The sequence below is a fragment of the Echinops telfairi genome, unplaced genomic scaffold, assembly GCF_000313985.2.
Source record: "Echinops telfairi isolate 266 unplaced genomic scaffold, ASM31398v2 ScPeMD7_3;HRSCAF=10, whole genome shotgun sequence".
Taxonomy (NCBI): Eukaryota; Metazoa; Chordata; class Mammalia; order Afrosoricida; family Tenrecidae; genus Echinops; species Echinops telfairi.
The window spans coordinates 27,009,699-27,024,163 of NW_022103899.1; the positions used below are offsets into that span (position 1 = coordinate 27,009,699).

The 14,465-nt window shown below is 36.9% G+C and overlaps 2 protein-coding genes across 3 annotated transcripts in view; one reads left to right on the forward strand and one right to left on the reverse strand.

Moving 5' to 3' along the window:
* The window catches only part of FAM126B (family with sequence similarity 126 member B), an 89,008-nt gene extending 84,554 nt beyond the window's left edge, over window positions 1-4,454 (reverse strand). Inside the window, exon 1 of the mRNA XM_045294899.1 lies at window positions 4,392-4,454. The gene's annotated coding sequence lies outside the window, so the exon portion shown is untranslated. The remainder of the gene's footprint in view (window positions 1-4,391) is intronic.
* Window positions 4,455-4,881: 427 nt separating this feature from the next.
* NDUFB3 (NADH:ubiquinone oxidoreductase subunit B3) lies at window positions 4,882-13,736 on the forward strand. 2 transcript variants are annotated; one of them, XM_030887568.2, is made up of 3 exons: window positions 4,882-4,979; window positions 9,235-9,397; window positions 13,513-13,736. In XM_030887568.2, the coding sequence occupies exons 2-3, from the start codon at window positions 9,252-9,254 to the stop codon at window positions 13,667-13,669; spliced, it is 303 nt and encodes a 100-aa protein (XP_030743428.1). In that variant the 5' UTR covers window positions 4,882-4,979; window positions 9,235-9,251; the 3' UTR covers window positions 13,670-13,736. The 2 variants fall into 2 exon arrangements, with proteins under 2 accessions (XP_030743428.1, XP_045152943.1); XM_045297008.1 differs by having other exon boundaries at window positions 4,940-4,963.
* Window positions 13,737-14,465: the final 729 nt, after the last annotated feature.

The following is a 14,465-nucleotide window of genomic DNA, read 5'->3' on the forward strand; positions in this document are numbered from 1 at the left end:
TATTATATATTTATCTGTATATGATTTAACAGTTCATTTCTTGTTATATATCTAAATATCTTTATAAATAAATATATTAAATTATCAGCAATTTGGTTTTATCTCTCTAGAGAACCCTGTCTAACACACCCACAAACAATAAAATCGGGTACTACTGTTATTAATTGCAAATTCATATTAACTTTAGTTTTAAAAATACTTCACGTCTATTATTTGGGTTTTACAACCACCTTATAAGGTAGAAAGAACATAATATACTCTCCCCTCCTCATTCCATTTGCACTTAACAGGAATTAACTATAAAATACATGCTGACTAAAAATTTTAATACAGGACAAATTAAAGGTATAAATTTCACTTTCCCCTCAGTATCCAACTCCTTTCCTTACCTATTTTTAAAATATATATGGGGAAAAGAACTTTAGGAGGTAAATGAACAAATCTTAGTAGTTAACAAAAGTCTAAATCAATTAAAAATCAAGCACAACCAAGAATTAGAAATCCATAATGAGAAAGGTAATAAGCTTTTTTCTAAGATTTTTTGAAGTTCAGATGTCACATTATAAAAACTATTCATTCTGTAACCCAAGCATCTCCACTAACTACCCTGTCATTTACTATACATTATGATGCAGTAGAAAGATGAAGTGGTCTGCTCCCATAAACATTTAGAAGCTCAGAAACCCTCACGAGCAGTTTTAATCTATCCTCTAGGGCAGCTATGAAACGTAGTTGGTTCATAGTAGTGGGTTTTCCCATTATAACTACTCTTTTGGCAGTTATTGTTTAGCAGTTATTGTTTAAAACTAGAAAAAAAATCACACTTCCTAATATGTCACATAATAGAGCTTTTACTGTCATCAAAATCATATTCTACCTATTTACTTTTTCTCATACTTGTATTCATGGAAGCCAGACTCTCAAACAAAAAGATCATAATTCATAAAGATAAACCATTAATTTCTAAACTGCTAACTCATCGTAAGTCTAATTTTAATATACGAGAAAACATTGAAGTAAAAGATAATTTTTACAACTTTACTGTGTCATAGCTATCATAAAAGGCCTTTTGATTAGTAAAAGTTTTCCAATTCTTATCTGTTTAATTCCAAATTAGCACAGGTTCAATACATGAATGAAATGAGCTTTAAGGAAAGCAGCAAAAAAAAAAAAAGAGGAAAGCAGCTAAGAGCCAGTAAAAAATAAGCCTAACTAAAATATTCATTACAGTTATTTCTAACAATGTGAGTTCCTAACTACAAAACATGTCCCAGCTATGGCATTAGCTGATGAAAATTTGAGCTATAAAAATGTTGATTTGGCAGCCCTCTCTCCCAAGTGAAAAACTATGGTAACTGGTTTAAACACAAGCACAAAAGGCCTTGAATTATATCAGAGTCAAAAGTAGAGGTCAGTGGTGAATCAATTAACCTAGCAAAATTTCCCCCCAAAATATAGCTATACCTTTCCTAACCTCTCCCACTACTAAGATTCTGAAGGGAAGTAGAAATAACATGTGAATACGTGTGCATACATCTCTTTTTCACTCTTAAAATATACTACTCTCCACCTCCATGAAAAATCCACCACCACCATCCCCCTTTAAACACTGCATCAAGAGCAGGCATAAGGAACAGAGCTACAAAAGCCCCAGAGCTCAGCAGAAAGCTCTGCAGGTGAGGGATGTACCAGCTGTAAGCCATCTTCAAAGCTTTCTGTGTCAGCTCCATCTAGAATGCATTACATTACATTTCAGACAATGGCAAATGTTCAGCTCATCATCCTGGGAAAAGCACAAAGCCTACTCCCAACTGTCATTGAGTTGATTCCTACTAACAGAGATCCTATAGGCCAGAGTAGAACTGCTCCTCAGAGTATTCGAGACGATGAATCTTTACAGACAGACAACTTCATCTCTCCCTCCCCCACACTGCAGAGCCACTGGTGAGTTTGAACCCAAAACCTTGCTGTTAGCAGCTGAATGCTTAACTCACTACACCCCTAGGGTTCCACCAGAGTCTACTACCCAGATTTTTTAAAAAAGTAAAAGGAAGCTATTTTGAATGTTAAAATAACAACAACCCTATTAAAGACCAAAACCTATCCTAACATTAAGATGACAAAGCACTACACTATGCAGCTGATAACTTATTTGAGGACTTTCTGCCCCTATTTTGGGAGTCTTGACATAGTGGTTACAAGTTGGAAACCACCAGCAGCAACTTGGGCTTTCTACTCCCCTAAAGAGTTACAGTCTCAGAAATCCACAGGGTCGCTGTGAGTCTGGCTGTGAGTCTGTTGTTTGTTGCCCCTATTTTAGCTTTTCATTCTGTAGTATCGGCTTTTCTATTATAAAGTTCTGTCAAGCTGAAAACCTTGATCATTCTAGAATATACTACTGTGCAAAGTAATAAAATAATCAAACAAAACTAAATCTGCACTGTATGTCAAGCTAGTTTAAAACTTTCAAGGTCTATTTTATAGCCATGGTTTCAAATCCCCTATAAGCAACCCTAACACTGCAATGATTCAGAAGATTTCTAATGATGTATAAACATGTAGCCAATTATTGTATGCTAATTTGGACTAGTGTTTCTTGGAACTGTTGAATTGTGTGACATATGAATGAAGTGCTAATAAAACTGTTAAAATTAAAAGTAAATAAAATTACTTGGTAATTTATTTAATGTTGAACTTTATTCCGTTCTACAATGACACCTACTGGCCATTCAGAATCAACTATTAGTTGTCTAAGCTCTAGTAGGTTGGTTATATAATAGGAAGACACACACACACACACACACACACACACACACACACACACACCTTGCACAAAAGCAGAGATTTGTTCACAGGTACTCAGCACACTACTGAACTGCACTCAAAATAGAATGAGAAATATTATTTGTAACTGAGATAGCATGATTCTCGTGAAAGAAATAAGGTAAAGAATAAAACACCAAGTAGCAATTAAATTTTTATCTAAAACATTGATAAACATCTCTTTACTTTAAATATTGCAAGACAAACCAGCAAACTCTGAGCATCCACTTTTCTTTCCTGAATCAATTTTTGACAAAGAGGGAAATGTTGGCTTAGGGTTCTGGCACGTAAAATAGAATTAATACGAAAAAAGATCACATCTTAGGAAATTATCCTGTCATAGAGGGTTTAACAAGTTTAGGAAAATGATACACATGCTAATGTAATATTAGTCTTTAATAGGCTAAAGGTAAACCTTTTGAATGGCTTACATTTTAGTAACTTATAATTCTTTTAAAAATGTTTTCCAGTGAGCTATATATATAAAATCAAGTTTTATGAAATTTTTTCCTTCCATAACACATTGAATAGGATTCACTTTATTCTACAGTTCATTGTGCAAATATGATTTTACATTTTTAAAAGACAATTTAGAGTTGCTTATATCTGCAACATATTTTACCTCAGTCCAAGAGACGAAAAGAGCATACTTTAAAAACCTAATAAATAAATAATTCATAACTAGCCTCTCAGGCTTACAAAGCAAACTACTTAAGAGTTGACTTATATCCCAATTCAGCCACCACTTTTTTTTTTGCAGTTCCTAGCATCCACATGACCTAGGAAAGAATCTACTAGACGCATTTTCTAGTTATTTCCAACTTGCTGCACCTGTACTTAACCACCTCTACATATTGAGAGGCTGTTCACATTCCTGAAGATTTAAAATCAAACAAAAACCCTCTATTCGTTATCAGCCTTGACCCTCAAAATCAATACAATCGAGAACTGCCGGGCACGATATGACCATCTCCATCCCAAACTAACATCCCATCTTTCTATCCAAATCCATATTTGGCAGTAGCTGTTCGTGACTACTCCATCCTTCATGCTATCACCCTTCGCCTACAGAGCCCGCCTGGGTAGACAGCACTCACGCCAAGAAGAAAGTGTTTTGACACATCAAGAGGTTGCGAGACCTCCTCTATCAAGAGAGACAATCTACTCGTTTGGGTAGATAACTGCCACAGATTACATAACGTATGGCCATAAGGAGTTTCAAAGATCTGACCAGCGATGATTATTTTTCTTTTCCATTCCCAGCCGCTCCAGCCCCGGGTATTGGCTCTAAAACACAATTCTTTGGATTTGCCCCCGCAGTTGCCTGCAATGCTGAATCCTTTGGGTTTTTTTTTGTTTTTTTTTTTGGGGGGGGGCCTTGCCTGTGATTGTGTGCAAGGGATCCCTCCTGCTCTTACGACATCCTCTTGCTCGTGCCTTCTGCTTCCCCCGCTCTGCCGGCGCCACCGCAGCCCCCCACGTCCTAGGCCCGCGCGTCGCCCTCCAGGGCTCAGCCTCTAACCGCCTCAACTGCTTTCTCCTTCTCCTCACGACCCGCAAGCTGCTACCTGGTCGCCCACTCCAGTCCCAGCCTTCCACATCAGCTTGTCTTCGTCCTTAGACAGTTTCATGCAACCAGCGAACAGGAAAATCCCTTCCGATACAGCACTTCGCGTCGCTCAAAGACAGCTCCGCCACCTACCTGTCACCCCACGGTCTCCGGCTTCCCACTGCCACCGCCTCCCGCAGCAGCCAGCCAACTGCAGCGCAAGAATCAGCTCTTCCATTGGGCGAGTCCACGTTCCCAACAACAGTCTCTTTGATTGGTTGCAGAAGCTCCCGGCCCGCCCCTCGGTGCAGCTGCTAAGGTTTCCGGTCTCGAAGCGTGGAAAATATCTCCTCTTTCCTGTCTTTCCCTCTCCAACAGTTTTGCTTTACGCATACTGAGGACGCACGTGTGTACGGGGAAAAGGTTGATGTCCAGTCTCCCTCATATATTTTTCACAGGTTCCAGGTATCTTTGAACCAGTAGCGGAACCTTAAATGCCTTTTCTGCTTCTGGTCGTAAGCGACTCGAGGTGACAACTTCCGCTTCCGGTTGGGCTCCAGCTGGAAGATTAAAGTTTGACTGTCCTGAGAGGTCAGATTGCCGTCAGGTAAAATAGGTAGTTGGTGGGAGGGAGACCCCTGCGTTAAGGATAAGAAAGAGAATGTGTTTGGGGAATTGTAAAAAGGAAGCGCCTCGATGGATCGGGAGATGAGAGGCCGCAGTGTAACAGGGAAGAAGCTCGCTCGAAGAACTAACGGGAGAGAACTAACGTCTCTTTAGAGCTTAGGGAGGAGTTGGAGAAGGATTGAGAATTGCTATGGTTGCTGTATCCAAGTGCTTTTCTTCCTCCTCTTCTCTCAACACCCCTCCTTTAGGCCAGTATTGATTGGTTTGCGGATAAAGGCAAAAGAGCACCTGGAACTCGTGAAATAGACACAATTGTAATGCCTGCCTCACAAGTTAATGTGGCTTTTTAAGCAACCGTTGATCGTGAATTAAGTGAAGGTTTACAGAGAAGATCATCAGTTTTGCATTCAAGGACTCATGTTTCGTTTCAATTTACCCATTGTAATTCCCACAATGTACCATCACTTACCCCACTTCCTCCCTGTTTCCGTTACCATTTCGCCTTTCCTTAACCTTTTAACTTTGTCCTTGTAAATGATTCACTGGGTTCGCGAAGTCCTGATGGTGCAGTGGATGAGCATTGGGCTGCTAAGGTCAGCGGTTGCTAGGTCAGCAATTCAAATCCACCGGCCCTTCAGCAGGAACAGGAGGCGTTTTATCCGCAAAAATATTTACGCGGGGGTGGGGAACCATTTTTCTGCCAGGGGCTATTTGGATATTTATAACATTATTCGTGGGCCATACAAATTTATCAACTTTAAAATAAGCCGGCTATATTTGGTCAAAGATTTAGTTAACTCGCCTCAAATGTGATGGCTGGAACTGCTTCTCTTTGGTGAGGCGTGCATTATTAGCTAGGATTGATGATTCCAGGGACCTATTCCTGCCAAGGCCGGACATTTCCCATCTCTGATGTGCAGTCTCGGAAGCCTACATGAACAGTTTTACTGTGCCCTATGTGGTGCCAGAGTGAGATCAATTAACCCCCACACAACTTAATTAAAGTCAGTGAGCCTTTATTACCCCGCGGTCTAGGGGCAGCTAGCGCCTAATTCACCTAAGACCCCGAGGTTTTTATACTATTTGGAATAAACAAGGGATAGGGGGCAGGTGGTGCCACACTGTATGGAGAGAAGGGGAACTTGGATACAAAGACAGGTGGTTTGATACTGGGATATATGGGACCTTACAAAAATAGAGCAGCAATTTAAATTTAAAAAATAAATGGCAATGGCTCAGCAGTTACAGAAAACAGCAATTACAAGAGGAATTACAGTTGTTGCAAAATGGCCATCCTTGGGCCAGTACAAAGTGGTTACACTCAGCCTAATTAATACAGCCTGGTGACCTTGTTAACATGGCCACATCTTTGGGGGAGAAAGAGGATAAAGGGGCGTTAACATCAAGAGTTCAAGAAGAAAAAATGTTTTGAAAATCTTTGGCCAAATATAGCCGGCTTATTTTAAAGTTGATAATTTTGTATGGCGGCAGTAATTGTGCAATTAGGCTTGATCTCATTGAATTGTGGATTGTTATAATATCTGTAAGAGCTCCCAATAAAATGATTAAAAACAAAAAATGGCTACATCTTAGTTGACTACTACTACATCATGGTTACATTGGGGTTAATTGTGGTGACTTACTACACAATAGGGTCACTGTGGGTCAGAATAGACTTGGTAGAAGGAAGTTTGGGTGTTAGTTCAGCTCTAGGCCTGAAAGGTGACCGAAGGGCCATAGTCTTGCAGATGCTCCCACTCTATAGATCACTAAGCAAGGTTTCAGAGTTTTGATTTTTGATTTCTCCACATATCTAGTTATTTTGGTCTCCGTGTTGTGGAAATTGATGTTTGTGTGCTCAGTCTTTTGGCCTCTTGTTTCTGTGTATCTTTTGTTTTCCTCTCATTTCTTTCTTCCAGATGGGGAGAGACCAATAGCCTTTCCTTAGAAGGCTATTCTTATGCTTTTAAGATCCCATTCGTTACTACAGTAGGATGTAGGATATACATACCATCCATAAATGGTTTTATAATGTGTGTTTATTTTCTTCCTAACTTACTGCTTGTTCATTATCTTTGTAAGAATCATTCATACTTCTGCATGGAGTCTTGTTTTCTTGATAATATTATATACTATGACAATACCATAAGTATGCCATTTAAATATTAGACATTTGGGTTGTTTACAGTTTGGGGCTACAACAGTGTGGCTAAAAAGAGTTTTATGAAATATATTTCCTTATGCACATGTCAGTTTTTCTAGAGCATCATGATGCTATAGAAATATATTATGAGGCTCTCATATTTTAAGTTTTTCTACTAGCTACATTTAAAAAGTAAAAAAGGAACAGATGAAACTAATTTCAATGAGACATTTATTCAACCCAATATATTAAACTTTTTATTTCAATTTATAATCAGTATTGAAATTTGAAATATTTAAATGAAACACTTTACATTTTCATACTGTCTCTGAAATGGATATGTGTATTATACTTTAAGGATATCTCCATTTAAATGCTAAATTTTAAGTTTTGACTGCTAAGTACTGTTCCACACACAATTTTTCCAATAACTAATCTGAGAATTTGTTTTGAAATTTAAGTCAATTAAAGTTAACCTAAAAATTATAAAATCTTTTTTTTCCCAAAACCATTTCATTGGGAGCTAATACAGCTACCATAATCATTCCATAGTTCAATCACATCAAGCAGTATTGTACAATTGCTATGACAATCCGTTTCAAAACATTCTTTTCCTTCTTGAACTCTGATATCAACTCTCCTTTAACCCTCCGACCCCCACTTCCACTGTATCCCCTTTGAGCCTTATTATACGTGTTGTCTGTATAGGTTCATCAATCCTGGATTTTTAAAAATGTAAATTCTAAACTTTCTAGTTGCACTAACCACATTTCAAGTGCTCATTTCTATCATATAAGACAGCACAGATCTAGAGTACATATGAAAAGAATTTTAAAATTTTATGGAAAGATTCCATTATCTTTTAATTCCATTTTCCACAAACTTTATAAAGTGCCCTCAAATACATCTAGGAGTTTCCACTGAAATGAAAAAGGGAAAAAGAAAGATGGGTATTTTATGTAAAGTTGTAAGTGTCCCAGTTTTAACTTGTATTTATTACTAGTATTGTTTATTACATGTGAAAACTATCAACATAAGGTTTTGTGATTTCCTAATATGTTTGTAAATATTATACCTGATATAATTATTGGTTAATTTGTCAGAATTACTATGTACAATTTCCCTCTGGATTCTGGAAACTATTATTTAATTAAATGGGTATTTGGAAGCACTATCATAATATGCCTTTAGTATACAGTATCTAATAATTAGAACCTCCGTGTTCTAAAATCAGTTATGGTAATAATTATTTGGTTTAGTCTTCTGGAGAACAGTGATTATAGACTTGATACTACTAATCTTATGTAAAGTAGAACTTTACTAATTCTTGCTTCCTTAATTTGAAATGCATAATTAAATGGAATCGAGCTGAAGTTTATTTTTACATTATCAATAAAAATAAAGGGGTCCTGGTGGCACTGGAGGCTTGGCTTTGGGGTGCTAACTACAAGGTTGTGGGCTCAAACCCACCAGCTGCTCCACGGGAACAAGATCAGGCTGTCTACTCCTGTGAAGGTTCACAGTCTGAAGGACTACGTAGAGTTTGCTCCGAGTCTGAATCGACTAGATGCTAGTGGGTTTGGGTGACAACAAAGTATACACAACGTTTTTGCTATCCTTATTTAAGGCTTATCAAAGAATTAAAGTGAGAAAAGCTCTAACTTAGGAGTTAGAAGTAGGGGCTCTAAAACCAAATTACAAGGTTTATATAACAATTTAATTATTTAAGTAGCTTTCAGAAAATTAAGTCTTGGCATTATTTGTAAAACGGAGATCGATTAGCAAATTAAGTTCAAAGGGTTTTAATAACAGAGTTAATACATATAAAATACTCAAACATATATAACTGACATATAGGGCTCAATATTTTCTGTTATTATAATGAAGAAGGAAACCAAATAGTAAATACTTAAATCTCTGAGTGGTAGAATTACGGATGATTTTTCCTTTATATACATATATGTTTTTTCTATCAGTGAACATATAATAGCTATTAAGACAATGTTTCATAAAATCTCTTGAACTTAGAATTTTTAAGTGTTTATATTGAAGCATTTTGAAACACTAACTATCTACATTTTTATCCCTAAAGTATCTCTTCCTGTAGATATGGCCCCTGGACATGGACATGGACATGAACATGGCCATCATAAAATGGAACTTCCAGATTATAGACAGTGGAAGATAGAAGGGACACCATTAGAAATTGTCCAGGAGAGGCTGGCTGCACAGGGGCTAAGAGATCCATGGGGCCGGTAAGAGGAATTAAATAGCCTTAAAGAGAATTTATTTTATTTTATTTTATTTTTGCTCGGAAGAGGGGTGAAGGAGGGGGGTGAGAAGGGGAGTGGGGTGAGAAGGGTGGTTTTTTTTTAGCCTTAAAGAGAATTTATCCGACACAATTTATGTCTTATTTTCCTTCACAATGTATTCTTTAAAAATCATGAAAAGGAGCTGTTTACATTAAAGTTTTAAAAAGTGTTGGTTGTATACAATAAAATTCACCCCATTTTAATTGTGCAGATTAGTGTGCAATACCATGATTCCTGTCAGATGTATACAGTTACATATACTGTACACATAATCGTGATAGGGAATATTTCTGTCATTTCCAAAAGTTTCCTTATGCACCTTTGTAGTCAGTCCCATTTCACCTCTGGCTGCTGGTAAGCATTGATCTCTTTCTGCCTCCATAGTATTGCATTTTATAAAAATCCTACAGTATTTAATTTTGTGTTCTGTCCTCTTAATGCCTTTGCAATATAATCATGTTATAGTTTATATACCTAGTTGCTTCCTTTTTATTGTCCACATTCTGTAATATTTCATTTTGCTTATCATTCACCAGTTGGTCATTTGGGTTGAGTCCAGTCTGAGGATATTTTGAATAAACTTGTTAAGGCTATTTGATTATAAGAATGGGGCTTCTGGGTTACATGATAAGTGACTTCTTATTTGGAGGGGTGGGGGTGGGGGGGTGGAACACTACCAAAAATGGCAGTACTACTTTCCAAAGTGGCTTGTACTATTTTGAGTCCCATCCGTCATATGAGCATTTCATTTTGTCATTGTTCTCATCTAAACTTGGTATTATCAATCTTTTAAATTTTAGCCATTCTAGTGAATGTGGAATAGTGATTTTAATATATATTTCCCTAAAAGCTAATGATTAGAGAATCTTTATGTGTGCTTATTACTATTCATCTCTCTTATTTGATGAAGTATCTACTCAAATCGTTTTCCCTTTTATTTATCAGGATATTTGTCTTATTGAGTTGTAAGAATTTTTGTATTTTTTTCATAAAGGTTTTGCATATGTTTTCACTCATATTATAGCTTGCCTTTACATTTTCTTAGTATTACTGTTCAAAAGCAAAAGTTTTTGATGCATTCCCTGTTCATGGGCATTATTATTATTATTATTTTAGGGTTTATGATTTTCTAATTCTATCTAAGATTTCCCTCATTTGTGTTTTGTTTGTTTATTTCCCTAGAAGCTTTATAGCTATCCTTCTTATATCTAGTATATGAACTGATTTTTATATAAGGTGAGACATAAGTGGCAATCATAGTTTTTCTTGTGGATATCTAATTGTTCTAACATCATTTATGAAAAGGCTATCATGCTTCCATTAAATTGCCTTGATACCTTTGTCAAAAATTAATTGACCATATATATAACCTGATCAATATGCCTGCCTTTATGCCAATACTACAATATCCTCAAATCAAATAGTATATATGGTGGCTTTATTTTTTTATACTTTTATTTACTATTCTAGGATCTTTGCATTGACATGGAAATTTTAGAATGAGCTTGTCTATTTCTACAAAAAGCCAGCATGTATTTTAATTGGGTTGCAATGAATTTATAGATCAATTTTAGGATAATTGACAATTTATTGATATTATTTTAATTTCAAATTATTAGTGTATAGAAATAAATTTTGTTTTTGTATATTGAGTTTGTGTCCTGTTACCTTGATAAGTTCAATGTTTAGTGCTAAGTTCAAATATTTGTTTGATTTACATATAGATACATCTTTTACTCTCAGAGTTTTCTTCATATATAATCAGTTTCCCTATAAAGAAAGACAAGGTTTCTTCTTTTTTTTTTAAATCATTTTATCGGGGGCTCTTACAGCTCTTATAACATTCTGTACATCAGTTGTATCGAGCATATGTGCACATATGTTGCCATCATCATTTTCTAAACATTTACTTTCCATTTGAGCCCTTGGTACCATTTATGCCTGGCCTGAGACCTCCAACCTACCAGCAAGCAGCTGAGCTTGGGAACCATTTGCGCCACCCTACAGTTTTTTTGTTTTTAACCTTGAGGGAAAAAATACCCAGGACTTGTCTTTCCATCACACAAAGTCATCAGCCCATTGGACAAAATTAACAATCATTTAATATCGTCATAAAACCAATTCCATATTGCATTTCCTCCCACTTTTTATACAATGTCATTTTACAGTCTATTTCCATCCAGATCCAAAGTCTCCTTTAATCGAACACAACCCTCCACCCCCCACCCATCTTTGCACTAACTTGTTGAAGAAGCCAGACCAGTTGCCCTGTAGAACATGCCACCTGCTAGATTTGGCTCACCACTGCCTGGCAGCATGGTTAGACAGTTCATTTTCTTCCAGACATATTCTAACTAGGCTTTCACACCCAACTATTCCATAGAAATGACTCCTGTGAAGATTACCAATGACCCAAGGTTGCTAAATATAATAGTCTGCCCAGCCATGATCTTACTCAGCATATCAGCAGCCTTTGGCAAGACTGCCCACTCTGTCTTCCCAGAAGCACTTTCCCCATTGGGTGTCCTGGACATTCTTGGTTTCTTCCTGCCTCACTGAACGGACCTTCCCAGATCCTAGGTTGGCTCCCTGATCACTGGTCTGAATGTTGGTGGTCGCGGGACCCGGTCTTAGGATTTCTTCTCTCTCCTCCCTCCCTTGGTGACCTCAGCTAGGCAGCTCTTAAAATTCCACCTATTCAGGGTTTCTTCCTTTCCAATCTGTAAACTTAAAATTTTTTTCTTCTGTTATTACATTGCTATGAGTTCTAGTAGAGTTGAGTAAAAATGGTGAAAGCAAACATCTTTGTTTTGCTTTAATTCAGTCTTGTCACTTAATATGGTGTTCATTGTAGGGTTTTTCTAGCTTCTAGATGTTCTTTATCAAGGCAAAGAATTTCCCTTCTATTCCTAGATTACTGAGAGGGATTTTTTTTTATCATTAATAGATATGGACTTCTGTTATGCTTTTCCTGTATCTGTTGAAATGCTCAGGTCATTTTTTAATTTAGTCTTTAACACCGTTTAAATGTTAAGTCAATTATTAAGACAATCTTGCATTTCTGGAGATAAACCCTACTTCATTATAATTTATTATTTTAAAATATTGAGAATATTTATATCTATGTTCATAAGAAGGATCCCTGGTGGCCCAGTCATTGAGTACTTGGCTGCTAACCAAATGGTTGGCAGTTCAAACCTACTCGCTGTTGTGCTGGGGAAAGATGGGGAGTCTACTTGTCTGAAATATTTAGTCCTTAAAACCCTCTGAGACAGTTCTACTCCATCCTGAATGGTCACTGAGTGGGCAACACTGGGGATACTTATGAGGAATGGTGCTTTCCTGTTTTCTTGTAATGTGTTTATCTGGCTTGTAGTCCACGTTAGATTTTGATTAGCTCTCATCCTTTCTACACTTGATCTTAGCCAAAAGGCTGCGAAGCGATGGCTTTCAGATTTTGTACTAAGTCATGCTTTTTAAAGGTAAACGTTTCTCGGTCTTTATGAGTCTTCTACTAATCCTGTTCTGTAGAAGAAATGTCATCCGATTTCTGATTACTTCTCCATTCAGGGTTCTCAGAAGAATGATTGCCAGAACAGGAAATCAAGCTTGTCTAGTTCAGGCTGTTGTAACAGGAAAAAGCAGTAATCCTCTTGAATAATAATGTCACATACTTTCTGTGCCAAAATGTTTCATAGATAACTCTGTTGAATCTTTATGACAACACGATTGCAGATGCATGGTAATGATCACTGAGTAGAAGAGGAAGAAAGCCCGAGACATGTAACTTGCCTAGTCCAAAAGGTTTTCAATCTAGTATAAGTGGCACAGCAAAGATTAATAGTCAAGCCTATCTAACTTGTCTTTCTGTGATGATGTAATGACTAGTATGGGCAGAGCCAGTGTGCTGACCAGTGATGGATAGACTTGATTAAAGTCTTGCTTTGTGACTACAGCAGTGTGTTAGAAAGATGGAAATCCAATATACTCTAATTAATGAGTGTATACCAGTAGTGTATGATTATAACACACCCTCCTCCCTTTTTTCCTCCCTGTAGCAATGAAGCTTGGAGATACATGGGTGGATTTGCCAACAATGTTTCCTTTCTTGGTGTATTGTTAAAAGGATTCAAGTGGGGATTTGCTGCCTTCGTGATAGCTGCAGGAGCGGAGTATTTCCTGGAGTCCCAGCATAAAGATAAGAAGGATCACTGAAGCTAGTTCCCGGAAATATATTAGTGGCTTCTTAATCTCTTATAAAAATAAGATAACTATACCATAACCTCCCTCTCGGTGTGTTTGTTCATTAAATAAAACAAGGAAGATGTAATAAAATTAGAAATTGTGTGCCGGTGCCTGCCATTCCATAAAACAACAAGTGTCTCAGCCATATCAGATTTGGTTTCAGATACATGGAGTAAGACCAGCAGCAATGCATTCTATCCATAATAGACAACCTATGTTAATTGACTGGTTAACAGTTAATCTCTAAGAAGGTTTTTTTAATGGTAGTTGGCCTTGCTTCTTTTCCTATCATTTTTAGGGAGTGTAAAAGGACCTAGATGATACTATAAAATATTTGCCCAGTTCTAGTGGGCATGCTATGTCTCATTTTTCTTTGTTGTAGACCTTCCTATTTTTGCTTAATCTCTCAATTGTTCACTTGCCTTGAAGAGCTAATGTTTTTCTTTTTGTCATTCTGGAATTAAATTAGATGTTCTCCACTAATTGTTTTGAAATTTTTAATTAATTGAATCCCTAAGGGTGAGATTTAAAACAAAGGAGCTTCTGTTTGTTTTATTGTAACTCTGTTGTGAGTTAGGTCAATGTTTACAAAGTAGACCAATTTTTCATTCAACAATTTACACACATTGTTTCATGCCATTGACTGAAGTCTTCACAGTGTAAGATCACATATCCTACTTGTGTTTCCTGTTTCCATTCCACCTTTGCTAACACTTCTGAGCTTTGCCTTTGGATTAGTGCTGTCTTTTATCTCAAATGATTCATT

Bases quoted from the DNA above. Each gene is read 5' to 3' on its own strand.
- NDUFB3 (XM_030887568.2), top strand. From the start codon at position 9,252: ATGGCCCCTGGACATGGACATGGACATGAACATGGCCATCATAAAATG. The intron at 9,398-13,512 runs GTAAGAGGAATT...TCCTCCCTGTAG, and splicing joins CTAAGAGATCCATGGGGCCG to CAATGAAGCTTGGAGATACA.